Here is a 26,745-nt window from a genome sequence, read left to right as displayed (position 1 = left end):
ATACAAAAAGGGGCGGATGTTGTGAAACCCCTTCCCACATTTTGTGTGTGTGTAAAATAAACTACCCCTTTTAATTTAATTTATTTCGAGTTTGCTTCAGTTGGGGTTATTAATAGAGGACTGGATCACTCCAAAACTGAGTCGTTGGGGAAAATATAAAGGGGAAAATTAAAAATCAAAAACACCTTTCAGTTTATGGACAGGTAGTGAGTGAAGAAATCAGGGCTGTTCTAAATTAAACCACTCCTGAACATAACAATACCCTTACTTGACAAAAATCTATGGATCCCAATCTTGAAAACTTGACAACCTAGCATCCAAAACCTTTGGAAGAGAGAGTTTGAGATTTCTATTTGCCTGAGGACCACTGAAGAAGTTGGAGGAATTATATTAGATACAGCAATGGCATATCATAGTTTCATGCAATCTTATCTCACAATCCTGTTTCAGCAAATAATGGTCAACTATGCCTTGCTGGAAACTTATTAATAAGTTAACTTTGATCTGATTGAATCCAACTTATTGACCTTGAAAAATATATTTTATACCTTAATGCAAATATTGTATATACTAAAAACAATGCTTTACACATTTATAAAGGCACATCTGGATTTCAAAAACATTTTTAAAAAAACTTAATAAAGTAATAAAATTTAAAGTTAGTGAAGCAACAGTATAAACCTGTGGACATCTATTATTTTTACACAATCTTGTATCATTTCTCAGTGAAATGTGATAAAGTTGCAATTTTTTGCAGTGTAGTATTCTCAAAAGAATTCCATGAGTATGGGAAATTTTCAGGCATGTCACAGCCATATTATTTTTCCCAAATATTTCAAATATATATTTACAAGGATGGTCAATGATTTTAAAAGTATGACAAGTAACTAAATAGAACATTTCTGAACACAGCATAAGGCCAAATTCTGCGGGCGGGGAAGAGATGGAGTTCTCCAAAATAGTTAATTCGCTAATTTTAAATCCTTACCTCAATATGTGTTGAATGTGCAAGGTCCCTTGGGAATTCACTAAGAAACTTCTCAATCCAAAGTAAACTGAGTCTCTTGTTTTTTTCATCATCTTCTCTTAATTGGTAACGCAGCCTAAAAGCTTTAGCCTTTTTGATAACAGTTCCAATCTCATCTAATTGAACTCCACCCACTATATTAGCAATAAAAGAACGATTTGCTATTGGGTAAGAAATATTTGTTTTCTCAACCAGATAAGGGTCATAATTTAGCAAATCTAAGAGTGCATTTGAGAAGCAAGTGGCTCCTGATTTTGCACAGAGATTAGAATAATTATAGACAGTGCCATTGTCATAAAAGTGAAAGTCTTTGACTTTTTTATCAATTAATATAATCTCTTCAAATGCTGCTTTTGTAAGGATGTTGCTATCTTTTGAAACAGCAATGAAAGAAGCAAATGTTCCCTCAGTGTAAAGCCTCTGTCTGGAGAAGAATCCAGAATCATTGGTTGGAAAATGTTCTTTAATGAATTCCCTCTCTGATTTTGCTGGCCCATTAGTGGGTGTGAACTGTTCCTCTATGTTATTGCTTTCATTTTCAGCAAAGAAGCAAAATCCTGCCCCTATTCCTCCGGAAACAACCAGAGGAACCAGCAAGAACCACCAGGGATTTTGACCAACACAAGTTCCCAGTTTCCTGAATGCTGCACAGAGAGGTTTTTCAATACAGTCCGTCTGACACCAAGCCATAATAAAAACAGAACTGAAGCTTTGGTTCCAAGATTTTCAATTCAACAAACTCAATATTCTGAAAGACAAAGACAGAAATAATGATTAAACATTGATTTTCCTAACATGGGTTATGTCATGTAATGCAAAAAACTTGTCCAGTACAGATTGACTGATTCTAATTAAAATGTTTTGACTGAGAGATTACCCATCATTCTGATCACCCATGACTGGATTCAATTCAATAACAGGAACTGGGGACTGATAGAATTTGGGCATCTGGGTATATCAACAAAACTTGCACTTATAGAGCACCATTAATGTAAGAAATCCTCCTAAGGGACTTCACAGGAAAGTCACCTGCCAAAATTTAACACCGAGCCACATTATGACCAAAACTTGGTCAAACAGGCAGGTTCAAAAGAGCATCTTAAAGGAGGCGAGAGATGTAGACAGGTGACTAGGTTTAACATAAAATCATTATAACACAAGAAAAAGGTGCAGCTGTAGTCATAAGGCCCCTCAAGCCTGACCATTCAATAAGATCATGGCTAGACTACATCAACTCCACTTTTCCATCTGATCCCCATACCCATTGATTCCCTGAGCTCCAAAGAACTATCAATCTCAGTTCGGAATATAATCAACAACTGAGCTTTCACATCGTTTTGGGGTAGAGAATTCCAAAAATTAACAATGCTCTGAATTACAAAATTTCTCCTCATCTCAGTCTTAAATGGCCGACCCTTTATCCTGAGATAAAGCCCATGGTTTTAACTTCCTAATCAGAAGAAACAGCCTCTCAGCATCTAAACTACCAAATCTGCTAACGATTTTATGTTTCAATGAGATTACCAGTCATTCTTTAAACAACAAGGAATATATTCCCATTCTACTCAATCTCTCAAGATTGTCTTTTCATCCCAGGAATCAGTCCCTTTCTTTCTTACACTCATGCTAAGGCAAATATATCCTTCCTGAAGAGATCAAAAGTGTACACAGTTCTCCAGGTGTGGTCTCACCAAAGCCCTGTATAATTGCAGTAAGATTTCCTTAACCTGATAATCTAACCCCCTTGTAATAAACGTTCCATTTGGCTTTCTGATTTATTTCTTACTCCTTCCTCACAGCTTACTTTCCCACCTAGCTTTGTATTATCAAACTTGGATATATTACACTCAGTCCCCTCATGTAATTTTCTTCATCTGAGGGAGGGAATTCAGAAACCTAATGCCTAGCAGCTGAAGACATGGCTGTCAATGGTGGATCAATTACAATTGAGGGTGTGCATGAGGCCAGAATTTAAGGAGCACAGAGAGGAGGGTTGTATAGCTGGAGGAAGTAACAGAGACAGGGAGTGGCATTGTCATGAAGGAATTTGAAAGCAAGGATGAGAATCTTCAAATCGAGGTGTGGCTGGACTGGGGCCAATGTAAGTCAGCAAGCACAGGATTAGTGGATGAACAGAACTTGAGATGAGTTAGAATACAAGCAGCAGAGTTTTGGATGAGTTCAAGTTCATGAAAGCTGGAAGACAGGAGGCCAACCAGGAGACTGCTCTGAAGAAGAGTCATACGGACTCGAAACGTAAACTCTGTTTCTCTCTCCACAGATGCTGCCAGACCTGCTGAGTTTTTCCAGTGTATTCTATTTTTATTACAAGAGACTACTGGAATAGTCAAGACTTGTAAAAGCATGGATGAGGTCTCCAGCAACAAATGAGCTGAAGCAGAGGCAGAGACAGCCGGTGTTACAAAGGTGAAAGTTGGCATTCTTGATGCTGAAGTAGATATGTAATTAGAAGCTCATCTTAGGGTCAAAAAGGACGTTAAGGATGTCAACGATCTGGTTCAACCTCACAGGTGACCAGGAAGAGGGATGTAATTCTTGGCTAGGGAACAGAGTTTGTGGCAGGGACCCAATGGTTTTGGTCATCCCAATATTTAGTTGGAAGAAATTTCTGCTCAGCCAGAACTGGATGACGGATGAACAGTGTGACAAATCAGCGAAAGTGCAAGGGGCGTTTGAGGTAGTGGTGTGGTAGAGCTGTGTGTCATCTGCGTACATGTGGAAATTGGCATTCTTTTTTCAGATGATGCCACCAAGGAGCAGCAGGTAAATGCGAAACAGTAAGGGACCATGAATAGATCCTTGTAGGACTCCAGAGGTAACACTGCGGGAGCAGGAAGAGAATCCATTGCAGGTGATTCTCTGGCTATGACTGAATAGATAAGAATGGAACCAGGCAAGGGCAGTCCCACCAAGCTGGGTGATGAAGGAGAGGTGTTGGAGTGTGATCCGCCATGTCAAAGGCTGTAGCGATGTCGAGAAGGATAAGGAGGAATAGTTTACCACAGTCACATAGGATGTCATTTGTGACTTTGGAAGGGCCATTTCAGTGCTATGGCAGGGGTGGAAAGTTTTTTGAGGGGGTTCAGATGTAGAGTTGCAGGAAAGATGGGCTCAGATTTGTGACGCAACAACACATTCACGAACTTTGGAAAAGAGAGGGAGATTGGCGCTGGGCAGTACTTTGCATGGACATAGGAGTCAAGGTTAGGTTTTTTGAGGAAGGAAGTGAGACAGCAGCTTTGAATGAGAGGCAAACAGTAGGAGAGGGAGCCATTAACGATATTAAATAACGTGGAATCCAGGATGGGAAGCTGAATGGTTGGTAGCTTGGTGGGAATAGTGTCAAAGAAGCAGGAGATGGGTCTCATGTATAAGATTAGTCTGGGAATGAGAGGAGCTAGGTGAGAGTCAAGAGAAAGATGCAAATTCAGGGCTAGGACAGGGGAGAATTTTAGAGGAAGTTGGACCTGGCAGGCTAAAGGAAAGGTGGGAAGCGGCAGAGTTAGCTGAATGGATGTTCTCAATTTTAGTGACAAAGAAGTCCATGGCCTCCTCATACTTGCTGGAGGTGAAGCTGGAGGAGGCAAGGGAAAGATGTTTAAGAAGACGCTTTGCAGTGGAGGTGAAGCTAGGGTTATTTTTGAATTCCAGAATGATCCTGGAATAATTTGCCATTTTAACAGAGGAGCACAGAACCTAATAGTGCTTTCTGTAGCCAACCAAATCTGGTGATAATTGATTAAGCCAGTTGCCCATCAAGTCTGCTTGCATACCTTGCTTTAAGGGAGGGGGAATGAGGGCCATACTAAGGGGAATAACCAAGGTGAGAGAAAGTAATAATTTTAGCAGGGACAAGAGCATCAAATGTGTAAATGAGGGTGGGATTGGGCAGATTGGTTGCTGCACAAATGTCATTGTATATGGAGTGCCAAATGCTCGAAGTTTGAGAATTTGGAAGTGTCATTATACATGAAGTACGAAGAGTCTTTTCTCGGGGTGAACACAGAAGTAAGTGAAGTTGGGAGGGAGAAGGGGTATGTCAGTGAAGATGGATATAAGTGGTCAGAAATGGCCTTATCTGTGATTGCCACAATAGGAATACAGAGGCTAAATGAGATATCAAGGTGGAGGAGATCACAGACTCTTCCTCACGTCCTGAGCATCACATATGTCAGGCTTCAGCCAAATCATTCCATGTGATATCAAGAAACAATGACTCACACTGGATACAGCAAAGGCATGCACTGGAGTGCTGCTCTGGGTTGCAGTAGAGTGCTTAAGTTGGAGTTTGGTGACTGAGGGAATTTAAGGGTTAATTTCTACCTAAAGCGTGGTCTTTCTTTAATTTAGTAATTAACTGAAAGTTGCTGTTTGGACTGGAAGCAGGTGAGTTTTAGGCCAGCTTTAAAACAGGGCTTATACAGGCTCTGCTTATAGCTACAACTGGTTAATTAGATAACAGGCTTAAACAGATTTTCAGAGGCTAGATTCAGCCTGTGTACTGGAGTGCTGCCCTGGGCTGCAGTAGAGTGCTTAAGTTGGAATTTGGTAACTGAGGGAGTTTGCTGAGGAGGGAACGAGGTGATCCTATGAGTATGATTGGGTAAGTATTTACTACTTTTATCGCTTATAGTTTTTAAGGTCTTATTTTGTGCTTCATTGTTTATAAGAGCTATATTCTGTAACAACTTGGCGCAGGGAAGAAGGGCCCTAGCGTATTTGATATTAAGTATCTTCCAAAAGGTTTAATTTAATTTAAAGGTGTAAGTCATGGCAGGAGAGCTCAAAGCCGTGCTGTGCTCCTCCTGCTCTGTGGGAAGCCGGGAACATTTCCAGTGCAGGGGGCCAGCATGTGTGCAGGAAGTGTCTCCAGCTGCAGCTCCTGGAAGCTGGGGTTTCAGAGCTGGAGTGGCGGCTGGGGACATTGTGGAGCATCTGCGAGGTGGAGGGTGGATAGCACATATAGAGAGGTGGTCACACCGCAGGCTAAGAGTCCACAGGCAGAGCAAGAGGACTAGGCAGGCAATGCAGGAATCTCCTGTGGCTATTCCCCTGCAAAACAGATATACCGCTTTGGATACTGTTGGGGGGCAATGGCCTCTCAGGGCAAAGCAGCAACAGCCAAATTCATTGCACCATGGTTGGCTCTGCTGCATAGGGAAGGAGTAAAAAGTGTGGGAATGCAATAGTTATAGGGGATTCAATTTTAAGGGGAATGGATAGGCATTTCTGTGGCCACAAACGAGACTCCAGGATGGTATGTTGCCTCCCTGGTGCGAGAGTCAAGGATGTCTCAGAGTGGCTACAGGACATTCTGAAGGGGGAGGGTGAACAGCCAGTGGCCGTGGTACCTTAACGCGAGGAGCATTCGCAATAAAGTGGATGAATTAACCGCGCAAATAGATGTAAACAGGTATGATATAGTCGGGATTACGGAGACATGGCTGCAGGGTGACCAGGGGTGGGAACTAAACATCCAAGAGTATTCAGTATTTAGGAAGGACAGACAAAAAGGAAAAGGCAGTGGAGTTGCATTGCTGGTTAAAGAGGAAATTAACGCAATAGTGAGGAAAGATATTAGCTCCAAAGATGTGGAATGTGTATGGGTAGAGCTGAGAAACATCAAGGGGCAAAAAATGTTAGTGGGGGTTGTATATAGACCCTCAAACTGTAGTGATGTTGGGAATGGCATTAAACAAGAAATTAGAGATGCATGCAATAAAGGAACATCTGTAATTATGGGTGACTTTAATCTGCATATAGATTGGGCAAATCAAATTAGTAACAATTCCGTCGAGGAGGAATTCCTGGAGTGTTTACAGGATGTTTTTCTGGACCAATACATTGAGGAACCAACGAGAGAACAGGCCATCCTAGGCTGGGTATTGTGTAATGAGAAAGGAATAATTGGCAATCTAGTTGTGCGAGGCCCCTTGGAGATGAGCGACCATAATATGATAGAATTCTTCATCAAGATGGAGAGTGATATAGTTGATTCTGAGACTAGGGTCCTGAATCTTAATATAAGGAAACTACGATGGTATGAGACGCGAGTTGGCTTTGATGGATTGGGAAACATTACTTAAAGGTATGACGGTGGATGGGCAATGGCAAACGTTCAAAGAGCGCATGGGTGAACTGCAATAATTGTTTATTCCTGTCTGGTGCAAAAGTAAAATAGGAAAGGTGGCCAAACCATGGCTTACAAGGGAAATTAGAGATAGTTTTAGATCCAAGGAAGAGGCATACAAATTGGCCAGAAAAAACAACAGACCTGAGGAGTGGGAGCACAGCAAAGGAGGACCAAGGGATTGATTAAGAAGGGGAAAATAGAGTACGAGAGTAAGCTTGTGGGGAACATAAAAACTGACTGTAAAAGTTTCTAAAGGTATAAGAAGAGAAAAAGATTGGTGAAGCCAAATGTAGGTCCCTTACAGTCAGAAACAGGGGAATTTATAATGGGGAACAAAGAAATGGCTAACCAACTAAATACATACTTTGGTTCTGTCTTCACAAAGGAGGACACAAATAACATACCAGAAATGTTGGGGAACACAGGGTTTAGTGAGAGGGAGGAACTGAAATAAATCAGTATTAGTAGGGAAATAGTGTTGGATGGGGAAATTGATGGGATTGGAGGCCGATAAATCCCCAGTGCCTGATAATCTACATCCCAGAGTACTTAACGAAGTGGCCCGAGAAATAGTGGATGCACCTTCCGAGATTCTATAGACTCTGGAACAGTTCCGACAGATTGGAGGGTAGCTAATGTAACCTCACTAGTTAAAAAGGGAATTTGAGAGAAAACAGGGAATTATAGACCAGCCAGCCTCATGTCGGTAGTGGAAAAAATTCTAGAGTCCATTATAAAAGATTTAATAGCTGAGCACTTGGAAAACAGTGGCAGAATTGGACAGAGTCGGCATGGATTTACGAAAGGGAAATAATGCTTGACAAATCTACTGGAGTTTTTCGAGAATGTAACTAGCAGAGTTGATATGGCGGAGGCAGTGGATGTGGTTTATTTGGACTTTCAGAAGGCTTTCGACAAAGTCCCACAAGAGATTAGTGTGTAAAATTAAAGCGCATGGGATTGGGGGCAGTGTATTGAAATGGATAGAGAACTGGTTGGCAGACAGGAAACAGTAGGAATAAACGGGTCTTTTTCTGAGTGGCAGGCAGTGACTAGTGGGGTACCGCAGGGATCGGTGCTGGGACCCCAGCTATTCACAATATATATTAATGATTTAGATGAGGGAACTAAATGTAATATCTCCAGATTTTGCAGAGGACACAAAGCTGGGTGGGGGGGGTGGTGAGCTGTGAGGAGGATGCAGACATGCTTCAGTGTGATTTTGACAAGCTGAGTGGGAAAATGCATGGCAGATGCAGTATAATATGGATAAATGTGAGGTTATTCACTTTGGTAGCAAAAACAGGAAGGCAGATTATTATCTGAATGGCTATAAATTGAGAGAGGGGAATGTGCAACGAGGCCTGGGTGCCCTCGTACGCCAGTCACTGAAGGTGCAGCAGGCGGTAAAGAAGGCAAATGGTATGTTGGCCTTCATAGCCAGAGGATTCGAGTACAGGAACAGGGATATCTTGCTGCAATTATACTGGGCCTGGTGAGACCACACTTGGAATATTGTGTGCAGTTTTGTCTCCTTATCTGAGGAAGGATGTACTTGCTATAGAGGGAGTGCAAAAAAGGTTTACCAGACTGATTCCTGGGATGGCGGGACTGACATATGAGGAGAGATTGAGTTAGTTAGGATTATATTCGCTGGAGTTCAGAAGAATATGGGGGGATCTCATAGAAACCTATAAAATTCTAACAGGACTAGGCAGGGCAGATGCAGGAAGGAAGTTCCCGATGGTAGGGGAGTCCAGAACCAGGGGTCACAGTCTGAGGATACAGGGTAGACCATTTAGGACTGAGATGAGAAGCAATTTCTTCACCCAGAGAGTGGTGAGCCTATGGAATTCACTACCACAGAAAGTAGTTGAGGCCAAAACATTGTATGTTTTCAAGAAGGAGTTAGATATAGCTCTTGGGGCGAAGGGGATCAAGGGATATGGGAAGAAAGCTGGAGCAGGCTATTGAGTTGGATGATCAGCCATGATCATAATGAATTGCGGAGCAGGCTCAAAGGGCCAAATGGGCTACTCTTCCTATTTTCTATGTTTCTATGTTATATATAAAGTGAGAAATTGCAACGGTGTGTGCCATCCACAAAAAAACAGTAGAAATTCAATCCAACCAATCACTGCCCCATAAATCTACTCTGGATCATCAGCAAAGCCATTGATAGTGTTGTTGAGAGTGCTATCAAGCAGCACTGCATCGTCAAAAACCTGCTTATCAGTAGAAAATGCTGGAAAAACTCAGCAGGAATCGCAGCATCTGCAGAGAGAGAAACAGTGGGCGGAATCATCCCAGATTTGCACTAAGTGCGGTAGCGGGTGGGGGAAACGTTTTTCCCATTGGCTACAATGGTGGCTTCTCACACCATATCGTCTCAATCCCACTGCATTAATTATGCATTCCCAGGAAACATGCTGTTTCAATGACAGGTGGGCTCATTCGCCCGCCACGCCATCACTTTGCTGCTTCCTCATGCCGGGCGCCATATTTAAAGTGCAGCCACACACCTCTCTGTGCTTCCAGTCCAAGACTGCTGCATAGAAAATATGGCCCCGCAAGGCAAGACGACTGCAGCCCCCAGGTTTAATGACGTGTCCCTGGAGCACCTTTTGGATGCTGTGGAGGTCCGCCGTGATGTCCTCTACCCTGGCTCTGGCCACAGGATGGGCAGCAACATCACCAATCTGGCTTGGGAGGCAGTTGCAATGGTGGTCAGCGCTAATGCCCTACAAAAGAGAGCAGCCATCCGGTGCCGAAAAAGGATGAATGATCTCCTCCATTCCGCCAGGATAAGTCACTCTTTTTATCACTCTCAACTCTCTCACTCTCAAACTCATCACACATCCACAGGGATCTCACACCTCAAGGGACAACACCTATTAACTTTCACACATGCCCTCTTGTCTTCCTCAGACTCATATCCTCTGGAGCTCACGTCCTCAACCTGTCCATGTCTTCGCTCACCACACAAACATTTCATGCAGCGCCATGTATCCTGTTCATGCTCTCTCCATTTGTTGTCATGCAGGAGAAGCTCACATCAGCAGGGAGAGGTCACAGACCCAGGGTGAAGTGGCCCACATTAGGCCCCTCACTCCCTTTTACAAGTGTGCTATCATACTGACTGGTGAGGACATGGACTGTGCTTACGGCAAGTGTGAGGTCGGTGGCAAACGCCCACATGGGGATCCTGCACCACATGATCCCTCTCTCAATTCAAATGTGAGTGCTCTCTCTCCCGCCTTTGACTGCACTGTCATGCATTAATTACTTTAGTACTTGGTTCTATTTTGGTTCACAAGGAGCTCTGCCAAAAAACTGACACCCTTAGCCAGCCAGTCCCTCAGCTCCATCCATGTCCTCACCTCCAGCCAAGAGAAGTTCTCCTCCATTGAAAAGCTGTAAATAAGCAGCCTGGAAGACCCATCACAGAGGCATCTGTGAGGTCCGAGTCAGGTGATGAACCTCTGGATTTGGCCTTCCAACTCATCTTGGAGAGTCAACAGAAGTTGGGGGGGACATCAAACAGAGCTGATAGAAGCACTCAACAGAGTGGCACACGAGTCGGAGGAGTGTATCTGCCTGTTCTCTGATAAAGTTGTGCCCACATGTGTGCGTATGGAGGCCTCCATGGGGAGGATAGCGGATGCCATAGAGGTTCTGATCCAGCAAAATGTGGAGATGTGTGCAGACCTGCAGTCCATTGCAGGAGCCATGGATGAGTTCCTGCAGTGGTGATGCGAGGAAGAAAGAGGGCACCTCTCCCAGGTGCTCTTTTCCTTCGTGGAGTCAGGCCGTGGCCCCCAGGCACCCAAAAGGAGGAGGAGCAGTAGCTGGACGCCCCTGGGTCATCCACTCAGGAATCTTAAAGGCTGTCCTCTCTCTCCAAGCCCCCTTTGCCTGTGGCCCCCTCCTTCTGTCACCACAGAGGTAGCAGCTGGCCCACAGGAGGATAGCCAAAGCAAACCAGGGCCCCCCAAGGGCTCGGCTCTCCAGAGGGCCCATGCCGAAGTCATCAGAGGCAAGAGGGCCAACCATTGCACAGGCTGTCTCCACCCCTGCTATGGATATCAGTGAAGCAACTAGAAGTCTAAGGCATTCAAAAGTTAAGAAATCCTGGTCAGAGTTGGTTGCATGGGTGAACATATTTTGTCACTTTACTATCTGGAAATATATTCACTTTCACTGAATAATGTGTAATGGTGTCTTTCAGCTTCATCCACTGCATTCCCACCCCGCTCCCCCCACACCCCCACCCCCCACACTATCAGTTCAGCTGCATGCAGCCGGCTGACGAATGATTCAAGAGAAAGGTGTGTGTGTGACAGGGCCTTTCGGAGCCTGGTGCAAGCATCTCCCATGCAGATCCTTCCCATTTTACACCCATCTCAGTGTCCTGAGCATTTTCAATGTTTCCTGCTGGGGTTTGCTTTCAGTTGACCATGTGAACTGACCTTCATCTCTGCCCACCCACTGATCACACTCGCATGCAGCACCTGATCATACCCACCACAACTCATTTAACTTTCAGTTTAGCCTACATGGTAGTAATACAGTTTTCTTCTGCTCCCCCATCCTTTCCCCTCACCCAGTCACCCATTTCCTTTCCCCAATCGCTGTTCGCCCCCGGCATCACCTTCCACCTCCCCTCCATGACCTACTACCACAACCCTTTTCTTTCAGGGATGTCCAGGTGAATGTGCACATTTTCTTTCTTTCCCAAAAATCCCACCTCCATCCACATTAACCTCCCCTACCTCATCCTTCGCACCCTCAGGGTCCATGTCTGCCTCTGAGTCCGTACCAACCACCGTTGTCACTGTCCCTTCTACCAATACTGTCAAATTCTCACCCTCTCACTCTACCACCTCACTCTGCCCTTAGTTATTCTCACCATTCCCTCGTACCATGCCCACCCTCAGTTCACTTCCCAGGAGGCAGTCGTAGACTTATCAGAGCTCCCCCTTGCACGTTCGCCTGGACAGCACTCCCCCACCACCTGTGACTCCTTCCCCCTCCAGAATCTTCCCCCCCCCCCCTTGGAACCCCTCCCCCCCCTTGATAGAGGATACAAGTGACATCCTAGAAGCAGCTACAAATCAGGAAATAGAAGAGAGGGAGGAACTCAGGAAAATTACAATCATCAGGGAAGTGGTACTGAGTAAATTGTTGGAGCTGAGGGCTGACAAGTGCATGAGTCCTGATGGACTTCATCCTAGGGTCTTAAAAGAAGTGGCTCATGAGATAGCTGATGCATTGGTTTTAATTTTCTGAAACTCCCTGGATTCGGGGAAGGTCCCATTAGATTGGAAGATAACAAATGTAACTCCATTATTCCAAAAGGGAAGGAGACAGAGCAGGAAACTACAGGCCAGTTAGCTTAACATCTATTATAGGGAAAATGTTAGAAGCTCTTATTAAAGAAGCCATAGCAGGGCACTTGGATAAGTTCAAGGTAATCAGGCAAAGTCAACATGGTTTTGTGAAAGGGAAATCATGTTTAACCAATTTATTGGAGTTCTTTGTGGATGTAGCATGTGTTGTAGATAAAGGGGAACCGGTGGATGTACGTAGATTTCTAGAAGGCATGTGACAAAGTGCCACATCAAAGGTTATTGCATAAAATAAAAGCTCATGGCATAGGGGGTAACATATTGGCATGGATAGAAGATTAGCTGGCTAACAGCAAGCAGAGGGTAGGCATAAATGGGTCTTTTTCAGGTTGGCAAGATGTAACAAGTGGTCTGCCACAGAAATCAGTGCTGGGACCCCAACTGTTCACAATTTATGTAAATGACTTGAATGAAGGGATGGATGGGATGGTTGCTAAATTTGATGATGACACAAAGATAGGTAGGAAAGTAAGTTGAGAAGAGAACAAAAGGAGACGACAAAAAGATATAGGTAGGTTAAGTGAGTGGGCAAAGATCTGACAAATGGAGTATAATGTGGGGAAAATGTGAAATTGTTCATTTTGGCAGGAAGAATAAAAGAGAAGTGTATTATCTAAATGGTGAGAAATTTCAGAGCTCTGAAATGCAGAGGGATCTGGGTGTCTTAGTGCATCACTTACAAAAGGCTAGCATATAGGTACAGAAAGTAATTAGGAAAGCGAATAGAATTTTTTTTTTTATTCATTCACAGGATGTGGGCTTTGCTGGCTGGGCCAGCATTTTTTGCCCATCCCTAATTGCCCTTGAGAAGGTGGTGGTGAGCTGCCTTCTTGAACTGCTGCAGTCCATGTGATGTAGGTACACTCTCAGTGCTGTTAGGGAGTTCCAGGATTTTGACCCAGCAACAGGTGCATAGGAACACTACCACCTCCAGCTGCCCGCCTCCAAGCCACATGCCATACTGACTTTGAATTATATCATTGTTCTTTCACTGTAACTGAGTAAAAATCCTGGAACTCCCTTCCTAACAGCACTGTGGGTGCACCTACACCACCATGGACTGCAGCAGTTCAAGAAAGTGGCTTACCACCACCTTCTCAAAGTCATTTAGGGATTGGCAATAAATGCTGGCCTGGCCAGCAACGCCTACATCCAGTGAAAGAATAAAAAGCATCTCACCTTATTCCACCCCTATTATCTCCCCTTCTAAATCCTTGTTCTCTACCACCTATTCAAGTAACATGCCATGTTTCTCACTGAGCTATCTTTGTACCTTTTCTGTCAGCCTCTGTGCTGTGTATTCTTACCACCAGTCATTTTAATCTCAACTCATTATGCTCTTTGTCCTCTGAGTTTACTGCCATCCTATCCCATCTTAATCTCTCCCTAAATGTAAACTCCCCTGTCCATATTCATGGTCACCCTTCAAGCCACTTACCATCCTGACTTGGAAATATATCGCCATTCCTTCATTGTCACTGGGTCAAAATCCTAGAACTCCCACCCTAACAGCACTGTGGGTATACCTACAGCACATGGACTGCAGCAGTTCAAGCAGGCAGCTCATCACTGCAAGGCCATTGGGGCAATAAATATTGGCCTAGGCAACAAAGCCCACATCCCGTGAAAGATTTTTTAAAAATGGAATTAACAATAAATGCTACCTTTGCCACATTCCAAAAAGAGAATTAAAAAAGGTGACCATGAATATGGAACGGGAAATTTATATTTAGGGAGAAATTAAGAGGGGATAGGATGGCAATGAACTCAGAGGATAAAGGGCATGATGAGTTGAGATTAAAATCACTGTGGGTGAGAACATATGGCAGAGGCTGACTGAGGAAAAGTATAAAGATAGCTCAGTGAGAAACATGGCATGTTACTTGAGTAAGTGGTAGAGAACAAGGATTTACAAGGGGAGATGATAGGGGTGGAATAAGGTGAGATGCTTTTTATTCTTTCACTGGATGTAGGCGTTGCTGGCCAGGCCAGCACTTATTACCAATCCCTAAATGACTGAGAAGGTGGTGGGAAGCCACTTTCTTGAACTGCTGCAGCCCATGGTGGTGTAGGTACGCCCATGGTGCTACTAGGAAGAGAGTTCCAGGATTTTGACCCAGTTACAGTGAAAGAACGACAATATAATTCAAAGTCAGTATGGTGTGTGGCTTGGAGGCGGGGAGCTAGCAGATGGTGTTCCTGTGCATCTGGTGTCCTTGTCCTTCTAGGTGGTAAAGATCGCAAGAGCCTTGGTCAGTTACTGCAGTGCATCTTGTAGATAATACACACTGCTGCCATTGTGTCAATGGTGGAGGGAGTGAATATTTAAGGTGGTGGATGGGTTGTCAACCAAGCGAGCTGCTTTGTTCTGGATGGTATGGATCTTCTTGTTGATGCTGTACTCATCCAGGCAAGTGCAGAGTACTCCATCACACTCCTGACTTGTGCTCTGTAGATGGTGGACAAGCTCTAGGGAGTCATAAAATGACCCACTGCAGAATTCCAGCCTCTCTCCTGCTCTTGTAGCCACAGCCTTTATATGGCTGGTCCAGTTCAGTTTCTGGTCAATGGTAAGCCCCCAGAATGTTGGTAGTGGGGTATTCAGTGATGATAATGCCAAGGGCATGGTTAGATTCACTCTTCTTGGAGATGGTCATTGCCTGGCACCTGTGTGGCACGAATGTAACTTGCCACTTATCAGCCCAAGGCTGAATGTTGTCAGGATTGCTTCAGTATCTGAAGAATTACAAATGGTGCTGAACATTGTGCAAAAATTAGCGAACATCCACACTTCTGACCTTATTATGGAGGAAAGGTGAAGCAGCTGAAGATGGTTGGGCCTAGGACACTACCCTGAAGAACTCCTGCACTGATGTCATGGAACTGAGTTGATTGATTTCCAAAAACCACCTTCCTTTGTGCTAGGTATGACTCCACCCAGTGGACAATTTCCCCCCTGATTCCCATTAACTTCAGTTTTACTGGGGCTCCTTGATGCCACTCTTGGTCAAATGTTGCTTTGATATCAGAGGCTGTCACTCTCATCCTACCTCTTTAATTCAGCTCTTTTGCCCATGTTTGTACTAAGGCTGTAACAAGATCAATGGCTGAGTGGCAGAACCCAAACTGAATGTCAGTGAGCAGGTTATTACTGAGTATGTGCCACTTAATAGCACTGTTGACAACCCCTGCCATCACTTTAGTGATGATCAAGAGTAGACTGATAGGGCAATAATTGGCCGGGTTGGATTTGTCCTGCTTTTTGGGACATGACATATCTGGGAAGTTTTTCACATTGCCAAGTAGATGGCAGCATTGTAGCTGTAATGGAACAGCTTGACTAGGGGGCACGGCTAGGTCTGGAGCAAAAGTCTTCAGTACTGTTGCTGGGATGTTGTCAGGGCCCATAGCCTTTGCAGCATCCAGTGCCTTCAGTCATTTCTTGCTATCACGTGGAGTGAATCAATGTAGCTGAAGACTGGCATCTGTGATGTTGGGGACCTCAGGAGGACACTTGGCACTTCTGGCTGAAGATGGTTGCAAATACTTGAGCCTTGTCTGGGCTCTCCATCATTGGGAATGGGGATATCCATGAAACCTCCTCCATAGTTGTTTAATTGTTCACCCCCATTCTTGACTGGATATGGCAGGACTGCAGAGCTTAGATCAAATCCATTGGTAATGGGATCACTACTCATGCCCCTAGTTCATATGTTTGTATTGTAGGCTGCTATATGCTGCTTGACATGTATGTAGTCCTGTATTGTAGCTTCTCCAGCCTAGTACTGGTCCCAGCATGCCCTCCTGCACTCTTCATTGAACCAGGGTTGATTCCCCGACTTTTTGGTAATGGTAGAGCGGGGGATATGCTGGACCATGAAGTTGTAGATTGTGACTGAATACAATTCGGTTGATGGCCCACAGCGCCTCATGGATGCCCAATTTTGAGTTGCTAAGTCTGTTTGAAATCTATCCCATTTAGCATGGTAGTAGTGCCACACAACACGATGGAGGGTATCCTCAATGTGAAGCCAGGACTTGTCACTCTTACCAATACTGTCATGGACAGATGAATCTGCAACTGGTAGGTTAGTGAGGATGAAGTCAAGTAGGTTTTTCCTTTTTGTTGGTTCCCTCACCACCTGCCACAAACCCAATTCAGCAGCTACATCCTTTAGGACTCAGCCACCTTGGTCAGTACTGGTGCTACTGAGCCACTCTTGGTGATTCCTCAGCTGAGGAGGGATGTCACTTAAGAGGTTTCCTTGCCCCTTTTTGACCTGATGCCTTGAGACTTCATTGGCTTTGGAGACAATGTTGAGGACTCTCAGGACAACTCCCTCCTGATGGTATACCACTGTGCCGCCACTTCTGGCGGGTCTGTCCTGCTGGTGGGACAGGACATATCCAGGGATGGCGATATCTGGAACAGTGCCTGTAAGGTATGAATCCATGAATGTGACTACGTCAGGCTGTTGCTTGACAAGTCTGTGGGACAGGTCTCCCAATTTTGGCACAAGCCCTGAGATATTACTAAGGAGGACATTGCAGGGTCAACAGGGCTAGGTCAATGCTGGGCGGTCCATCTGGTTTCATTTCATTTTGACTTTTTTGTAGCGGTTCAATTCAACTGAATGGTTTGCTAGGCCATTTAAGAATCAACCACATCGCTGTGGGTCTGGGGTCACATGTAGGACGACCAGATAAGGATGGCAGATTTCCTTTCCTAAAAGGCATTAGTGAACTGGGGGGGTTTCACGACAATCAACAATGGTTTCATGCTCACCATTAAAGAAAAGCATTTGATTTCAGATTTTTATTGAATTTAAAATCCACCAGCTGCTGTGGTAGGAATTGAACTCATATGCATTATCCTGGGCCTCTGGATTGTTGGTCCAGTGACATTGCCGCTGTACCACCACCTCCCCAAATGAGGACAAGGTGCCAGAGAAGTAGGTAGACAGACCAAGGTGTGATTTGGTGACAGAGACCACATCACCAACACAGTGATCCGAATATGGAAATGCTAAAAGAAATAGCCATGCAGGAATGTTTCATTATATCCAACAGCCATGTTTTGGTCAAGACCAGGGTTCCTCTGCAATTATCCAGTCAGCTTATGGATGGCAAAGATGTTCAGAAACAAGCAGGCATTCTGGAGGAGGTGATAGTTAATCTGTTGGCAGGATCCACGGTGTCACAGTCGGGAGCATTAAGTGGGCCAGGAAGGAAATTGGGAAGATGAGCCCCAGCAGGCATGCTGGATGGGAAGTTTGGTGAGAGAGTAGGATGGGGAAATTTGGACTGCTGCTCGTAAGGAGGCAGAGGCTGCCAAAAGAGGCATAGAGGGAAGCTGTACACTTATCAAAGAGTCTGAGATGGTGGTTGGAGAGTAGGAAGGTAAAGGAGTTCTGCAGAGTTGAGGTGGGGATTTGCTTCAGGGAAGCAGAGTACTCATGGAGTGAAATGAAAGGAAGCATGGTGACAGAAGAAAGAGGCCTAGAGCATTAAAGGGAAAGGAGGGAAAAGAGGAAAATAGAAGTGATATGCTGTAAGGCAATCCAGCAGCTTTTTAAAATTTATGTACCCCAATTAACTGATTGCAGAACCTGCTCTTATTGATTTGATGTTTTGTATTTTAAACTCTGGATGGACCTCATGAATTGTTCCCATTAATTCAGTGTTTTTATATTCATTCAGTAATTTATAGTTTTACCTGTAGAACAATATAACTGGTTGTGGTGTGGATCCTGTGTGCAGAGTTCATCAGGTGGTAGAGACACGGAGTAGAGAGGACATTGCGACGAGGGGAGAATAATCTTAACCAAAAATATCATCAGTGGGGCTCATATATATTGAAATTTTTATTAATAAAAAGGACTAGGGATATAAAATAAATACACAGTGACATGCCAAGGCATGTCATTAAGCTGGTGGCCCAGATTGATTACACCATTCTATCCGCAACAACCCTCAAAGACAACGACTCCCCTGGGAAGATGTAAATGGCTTTCTTCCTGCCTTACCTGAGCTAAGGTATCCCAAACAAAGGACATTTGTTACTAGTATGCATCACCTCACCCCTTGTTGTTAACAGGAAATGGTCATATGGTAGGTGCACATGAAGGGGGTGGTGAGGTGCCAGAAATGAATCACCCAAGGTACTGAAGGCCAATTGGATAACCCATTTCGGGGTTTTGCCTTATTTGTCAAAGGGAAAAGGGGCTGGAGTCAGAAAAAGGGTTTAAAAGTTACAGCCCAAGAAGACATCGACACTACAGTCGAAGAATAGTGGCCTGGTCAGTCACTGGAAGATGTGCGGAGACGTCGCCTGGTGGGCCAACCAGCTGAAGTGTGAACTCATGCATGCAGGATCGCCAAGAACCTGATAGTGAGTATCGCTGTCACTGTGGATAAATAAAGCTTTTCCACCTGAAGTGGAAATTGCATCGAAGGCTGGTTTTGTCAATGATACCCAAGGTCTGGGTTATAGGGTAGTGAGACCCCCCATTCAAGTGTCTTACAGTGCTTGTATCTAGAGCAGCAGCCAAAGCATGCATGCACGTGCACACAGGAAACTCAAGTTACATGAGCATGATTACGTACCAAGATTAGGACAGATATGTCTGAGTAACAAATGGAAAAAGGTAGGAGCCGATAGAAAGAAATTCAAAGTTAAAGTCAAACAGACCATGGTGGAGTAAGGTTGACAACGGTTGGGTAAATTCAGCTAGGAACATCGATGAACTGAGGTATGGGGCCAGAACTTCCAAGCAGTAGCTTCTTTTTACTTACACTGGAATGCAGCTGTACCTTTCTTACCCGAACTTCTGACTCAGGCTGATTGAGAAAAGTGTAGTGCAACAGCTTCTCGAGGCCTTCAGTCACGTGCAGCAGAGTCAGGGGGAGTGAAACCACGCCTCATTTTTTATGCCACGAGCTGCCAAAAAGCAGGTAAGTTTAAAGGTCCCAGTCACTTTGAGAAGCCATGGAGAAGGTAAGTCTATAAGGTAAGGGGTAGGACGGGGTGGGGGGGGGGGTCGTCAGGTGCTCAGTGAGGTGGGGGTTGAGTGGTCTATGGGGGAGAGCTGGGCTTTTTTTATTTGCTCACGGGACTAGGCCAGCATTTATTGCCCATCCCTAACTGCCCATGAAAAGTTGCTGGTATGCTGCCTTCTTGAACTGCTGCAGTCCATGTGTTTTAGGAACGCCACAGTGCTGTGATGAAGGGAGTTCCAGGATTTGATCCAGCGATAGTGAACGAACAGTGATATAGTCCCAAGTCAGGATGGGGTGTGACTTGGAAGGGAACTTGCAGGTGGTGGTGTTTCCATGCATCTGCTGGCTTTGTCCTTCTAGGTGGTAGAAGTTGCATGTTTGGAAGGTGCTGCTGAAGGAACCTTGGTGAGTTTCTGCAGTGCACCTTGTAGATGGCACACACTGCTCCCACTGTGCATTGGTGGTGGAGGAGGGAGTGAATGTTTAAGGTGGTGGATGTGATGCAAATCAAGCAGGCTGCTTTGTCCTGGAAGCTGGTGGGCTTCTTGAGTGTTTTTGGTGCTGCATTCATCCAGGCAAGTGGAGAGTATTCTATCACTCTCCTGACTTGTGCCTTGTAGATGGTGGACAGGCTTGGGGAGTCAAGAGGTGAGTGACTCTCTGCAGAATTCCAAGCCTCTGGCCTGCTCTTGTAGCCACTGTATTTAAATGGCTAGTCTGGTTCAGTTTCTGGTCAATGTCTGTTGGCATCGCCATCGCTGAACCAATGAATGTAAAGGGGAGATGGTTAGATTATCGCTTCTTGGAGATGGTCATTGCCTGGCACTTGTGTGGCATGAATGCTTCCCACTTATAAGCCCAAGCCTGAATATTGTCCAGGTCTTGCTGCATATAGATACGGTCTGCTTCAGTATCTGAGGAGTCACGAATGGTACTGAACATTATGCAATCATGTTTGGGAAGATGGTTGGGCCGAAGACACTACCCTAAAGAACTCCTGCAGCGATGTCCCAGGACTGAGATGATTGACCTCCAACAACCACAACTATCTTCCTTTGTGCTAGGCATGACTCCTAACCAGTGGGGAGTTTCCCCCTGATTCCCATTGACTTCAGTATTTCTAAAGCTACTTGGTGCCACACTCAAGTCAAATGCTGCCTTAATGTCAAGGGCAGTCACACTCACCCCACCTCTTGAGCTCAGCTCTTGGTGTCAGTGAGCAAGTGATGGCTGAGTAAGTGCCACTTGATAGCAGTGTCGATGACACTTTCCATCACTTATCTGATGATCGAGAGTAGTCTGCTGAGGTGGTAATTGGCTGGATTTTTCTTGCTCTTTGTGGACAGGACATACCTAAGCAAATCTCCACATTGCCGATAGATGGTAGCGTTGTCACTGTACTGGAACAGTTTGGCTAGGGGCGTGGCTAGTTTTGGAGGACAGTCTTCAGTACTATTGCCAGAATGTTGTCAGGACCTATAGCCTTTACGGTATCCAGTGCTTTCAGCTGTTTCTTGATACCACAAGGAGGGTATTGAATTGGCTGAAGACTGGCATCTGTGATGCTGGAGACCTCCGGAGGAGGCCAAGATGGATCACCCACAGCTCTTTTGGCTGAAGATGGCTGCAAATGCTTGAGCCTTTTCTTTTGGACTGATGTGCTCAACTCCCCAATCTTTTGAGGATAGGGATATTTGTGGAGCCTCCTCCTCCAGTTAGTTGGTTAATTGTCCACCACCATTCACGACTTGATGTGGCAGGATTGCAGAGTTTAGGTCTGACCCATTGGATGTGGGATCGCTGAGCTTTATCTATTGCATGCTGTTTCCTTGGCATGCAAGCAGTTGCCTGTTGTGGCTTCACCTTGTTGACACTTCATTTTTCAGTATGCTTGGTGTTGCTCCTGTCGTGCCCTCCTGCATTCGTGTTTTTGTACACAATTCTGCTGCTGCTGATGGCCGACAGTGCCTCATGGATGCCCAATATTGAGTTGCTATATCTGATCCAAATTCCATTTACCATTGTGGGTCTCCATAACGTGAAGCTGGAGCTATGTCTCCACAAGGACCGTGCTGTGGTTACTCCTTCTGATACTGCCATGGTCGGATGCATCTGCGGCAGGCAGGCTGGTGAGGATGAGGTCAAATAGGTTTTTCCCTCTTGTTGGTTCCCTCACCACGTGCTGAAGGCCCAGGCTAGCAGCTATGTCCTTTAAGACTCAGCCAGCTTGACCACTAGTGGTGCTACCAAACCACTCTTGGTGATGGACATTGAAGTCCCCCACATAGAGAACATTCTGTGCACTTGCCAACCTCAATGGTGTTCAACATGGAGGAGTGTTGATCGAGGAGGGGGGTATGGTGGCAGGAGATTTCCTGGCTCATATTTGACCCAATGCCATGAGCCTTCATGGGGTCCAGAGTTGATGTTGAGGACTCCCAGGCCAATTCCGTCACCACTGTGCCACCACCTCTGCTGGGTCTATGGGACAGGATATACCCAGGGATGGTGATGGTGGTCTCTGGGATATTGTCTATAAGGTATGATTCCATGAGTATGACTATGTCAGGCTGGTGCTTGACTAGTCTGTAGGACAGCTCTTCCAATTTGGCACTAGCCTCCTGATGGTAATAAGGAGGACTTTGCACGATTGACAGGGCTGAGTTTGCCATTGACGGTTCCAGTGCCTCGGTCGATGCCTGCTGGTCTGTTGGGTTTCATTATTCCTTTTTTAGACTTAGTAGAGTTTTTTGATACAACTCCATGGCTTGCTAGGCCATTTCAGAGGGTATTAAAAGGCAGCCACATTGCTGCGGCCTGGAGTCACATGTAGGCCAGACCAGGCAAGGACAGCAGATACCCTTCCCTAAAAGACAATAGTGAACCAGAAGGGTTTTTACCCTTCTTTACCATTAGACTTGCTTTTAATTCCAGATTTCTAAATTGGATTTAAATTCAATCAGCTGCCTTGGTGGGATTTGAATCCGTGTACATCAGGATTAGCCTGGGCCTCTGAATTACTAGTCCAGTGGCAATACCACTATGCCACCACCTCCCCTGGTAGGTGCAGAGGGTCAAGAGGTTAGTCGGGGTGGGGGATAGTCCTAGGGTCGGGAGGATAGTCAGCAATGTAGGGGATGGTCAGGGTGGGAGGTAGACAGGAATTCAAGGTGGTAATTTGGAGGGAGTCCCAAGAGTGGGTCAGGATGAGGGGGGTTGGTCAGTACTATTGTTAGCCAGGAGTTATAAGTGGTTTTAATTCTTCTAACTTTTCCTGGGTAACTATTCTGGTAAGACAGCTATAACCATCTGAAGGCTCTGATGGTTCCCAGTGCAGGGTAATTGCCCATTGGAAGTTTAAACTTCCTGGGCAATTCCTGTGCAATCCTTGCATGGGGACTTCTGGAGGCGGGTGGGTTCCCTTCGGAGATCAGAGGTTATGGGCCATGCAGAGTAAGTTGAGAGGCACTGATATAATTCCTGCTCCTGCACCATGCTACATGGTGAATAGGCAGCCTTTTTCTTAAACCAAGAATAACATAGTAAAACAAGTGTAAATGCAATGAGTGGGAAATGTTACATAATCATGGATATATCAAGATAAATATATATCCCAGGAACAAAAGCTGAGACCTGATCATTTTCATGTATTAAAATGTTGCCAGGGATTTAATTTACAGAATCTCAGTGCAGAAGAGGCCCATCGAGTCTGCACTGACACATGAGAAACACCTGACCTACCTACCTAATCCCATTTACCAGCACTTGGCCCATAGCCTTGAATGTTATGACGTGCCAAATACTCATCCAGGTACTTTTTAAAGGATGTGAGGCAACCTGCCTCCTCCACCCTCCCAGGCAGTGCATTCCAGACCGTCACCACCCTCGGGTAAAAAAGTTTTTCCTCACGGCCCCCCTAAACCTCCTGCCCCTCACCTTGAACTTATGTCCCCTTGTGACTAACCCTTCAACTAAGAGGAACAGCTGCTCCCTGTCCATGCCCCTCATAATCTTGTACACCTTGATCAGATCGCCCCTCAGTCTTCTCTGCTCCAACGAAAACAACCCAAGTCTATCCAATCTCTTTTCATAACTTAAATGTTTCATCCCAGGCAACATCCTGGTGAATCTCCTCTACACCCCCTCCAATGCAATTCAATTATAACCCACCCCTTCTGGAGACAAAAAATGTTCAATCATGTTAAAAACTGTAAGCTTGTTTCCATATTCACCCAAAAAGTATTAAAATCGTCTAAGGTGGGGTTGGGAAGCAGTGATGAAACTGCAGAATTTATTATCTCATATGCTCATCCACATGTGCAATGATTAGGATAATTATACTGTGGATTTGATGCATTTTATTCTGTATTTTTTAAATTTTATTTCAATTTGAATTTTGTACAGTTTGTGACACACTTACTCATGATGTCTGATTGAGGTTGTGGTTTCTGCTTTGACCTTACACCTAGTGCTTGTCAACTTAAAACTAAGCCATAGCAGCTGAGACAAAAAGCAGAACAGTTGCAACTGACTTACCGATTTATTATCGCGACTGAATGACTGGAACACATTAACAATAATTACAAACATACAAAAAAATCAACACATTTATTGAAGAAAAATAGTCTCATTGTCATCGTTAAAGTTTTGAAACAGATGTTCTACCATCTTGTCAGGGAAGTGTACCAGTTAACATTGTTTCAGCATTACATGTAGGTAAAGCATAAAAAAAACCTACCTGATAGATGCAGACATTTCCAATTATGTGGCTAAGATCAATTCCTGCTAAGTGCTTTTCATGCCGTAAGCTGGAAAGCCTTTCATTAAGAGACACAAGCTGCTTCTGGTTTTACTGAAGTAAAATGCAGCGTCAGTGACATATGACAGACCACAGGGAAGCAGGAAAGGGCGGAACACGTAAGCACTTGTGCTAGAGATAAACATGCTTTGTTTCTCTGCATCATTTACGCATGTAATTGAAACGAAATGTTGAAAATTTGACGGCCCTTAAATGGGGCCCAATTTTGTAAAGTTTTGATTAGCATGGAAATTGTCCACATTTCAAGGTGTGATGCTGGAATAATTATGAGTTAGATGGAACATTGCTCCCAGGGCCATTTTTCCTCCAGCTTTTTTTTATTTGTGGGATTTTATATGGGATGAGAACCTCACTGTCAAGGTCAGCCCATCCCTATTTGATGTTCAGAAGTACTGCTCCAGTTCTTGTGGAGTAGGTACACCCTATCTGTTGAGGGAGAATTTTCAGGATTTTGACTAGCAACAGTTAAAGAACGGCGATATAATTCCAAATCAGGATGGTGTGCGACTTGGAGGGGAACTTGCAGATAGTTTTACCAATGAGCTTCCTCCTCCCCCACCCCACAACCCATACCCCAGATTTTGTAACTTTTTGTGTCAATATAGAATGCCATGGCAGCAGACACAATGTCGGAATCAGAGTGACTCACAACCAACAACTTCACCACGAACATATTGAGCTGCCTAAAGAAGACCTGGGGAGAGAATTTTCGGCTTGGTGAGCAGGGGCGGGGCCCGCTCACTGACGTGTGGTGACATCGGGCGGGCGTCCCAACATCACAGCTCGTCATTTAGATTTTCAGTTTGGCGGGCGTGCAGCTGACTTGGCTGTATGCCCGCTGAACTGTCAAAGGCCTATTAAGGCCATTAAGAAAGAAATAAAGTATTAAGAAGGCGAAGAGCCCTGGCAGCCTTCACATTTTTCATGAAACCTCATCCACAGGCGGGATGAGGTTTCATGAAGGGTTTATTAATCAAATAAAACATTTTCAAGCATTTCATAAACATGTCCCAGCTCATGTGATGCTGTCACATGAGGGGGCATGTCTAAATAATTTTTCTGTCTTTAATAAAAACTTTTATTCCAAACTTTATCTCTCCAAGGCAACTCCGTGCCTTGGAGATTTCTGCACTCTTTCGCACGCACTTTCGGGCCCGCCCACATAAAATGGCGGCAGAGCCCCGATTAGGGGCGCCGATTGGGTTCATGCCTGCTCCCGCCCACGCACAACCCCCACAATGGGGGGAAATTTCTGCCTCTGTTTTTTTTAGAAAAAATATAAGAAAGACACTGGTCAAAAGATGGCTTTACTGTAAAGGGACCCTTCTGGAAAATTTCTATGTGGATCATACTGAGAGCCCTGTCCTGTGAGGACATGGAATTTCACACCTGGGGAGTTGTCAAGGCCCACTTCAAACATAGACATTTGAAAGGAAGGCATAAAAAATGCAAAAGGCTTCACTTTTAAATCAAGGTTTCTCTGAAGACAATGGAAACTGTCCCCCAGTCAGCTACATCCGATCAGACATCCAAAAACCATCTCCTGTTGATTTATATCTAAGAATATGTCAAAAAGCTTGAGATGAAAGCAAAATGGACTTTGGATTGAAGTCCCTCCCAGGAATACACAGAGAAATGAGTTTAAAACTGGCTCTGAAAAACAGAGCAGAAGAACAATGACACAGAAGCAAGAAGCATACCTCTCCCTAAACAAAAACAAAACTACCTGGAAAAACTCAGCAGGTCTGACAGCATCTGCGGAGAGGAACACAGTTAACGTTTCGAGTCCATATGACTCTTCAACAGAACTAAGGAAAAATAGAAAAGAGATGAAATATAAGCTGGTTTAAGGGGGGTGGGACAGGTAGAGCTGGATAGAGGGCCAGTGATAGGTGGAGATTTCCAAAAGATGTCATAGACAAAAGGACAAAGAGGTGTTGACAGTGGTGATATTAGCTAAGAAATGTGCTAATGGTGACATTAAGGGTAGAAAGCAGGATGAGCAAGGTACAGATAGCCCTAGTGGGGGTGAGGTGTGGGGGGAAGGGATCGAAATAGGCTAAAAGGTAGAGATAAAACAATGGATGGAAATACATTTAAAAATAATGGAAAGAGGTGGGAAAAGAAAAATCTATATAAATTATTGGAAAAAGGGGGATCAGAAAGGGGGTGGGGATGGTGGAGACAGTTCATGATCTAAAGTTGTTGAACTCAATATTCAGTCTGGAAGGCTGTAAAGTGCCCAGTCAGAAGATGAGGTGCTGTTCCTCCGGTTTGCATTGAGCTTCACTGAAACATTGCAGCAGGCCAAGGACGGACATGTGGGCATGAGAGCAGG

The 26,745-nt window shown here is 44.8% G+C and overlaps 1 protein-coding gene across 2 annotated transcripts in view; it reads right to left on the bottom strand.

The window, feature by feature from the left end:
• LOC144673002 (patched domain-containing protein 3-like) overlaps nucleotides 1-26,745 on the bottom strand; it is an 84,244-nt gene that overhangs the window by 23,746 nt on the left and 33,753 nt on the right. The window contains exons 1-3 of one of the 2 annotated variants that reach the window (XM_078535002.1): nucleotides 24,327-24,450; nucleotides 24,009-24,088; nucleotides 989-1,775 (exon numbers count right to left, since the gene is read on the bottom strand). In XM_078535002.1, coding sequence (XP_078391128.1) covers nucleotides 989-1,717 — 729 coding nt within the window. In that variant the 5' untranslated portion in view covers nucleotides 1,718-1,775; nucleotides 24,009-24,088; nucleotides 24,327-24,450. Of the gene's footprint in view, nucleotides 1-988; nucleotides 1,776-24,008; nucleotides 24,089-24,326; nucleotides 24,451-26,745 lie in introns of those variants that run through there. The other variant, XM_078535003.1, reaches the window with a different exon arrangement.

Source organism: Cetorhinus maximus, unplaced genomic scaffold, assembly GCF_964194155.1.
Source record: "Cetorhinus maximus unplaced genomic scaffold, sCetMax3.hap1.1 HAP1_SCAFFOLD_196, whole genome shotgun sequence".
In the NCBI taxonomy this organism is placed as follows: Eukaryota; Metazoa; Chordata; class Chondrichthyes; order Lamniformes; family Cetorhinidae; genus Cetorhinus; species Cetorhinus maximus.
The sequence above is the reverse complement of the archived record's forward strand: the minus strand, read 5'-3'. Positions and strand labels throughout refer to the sequence as shown.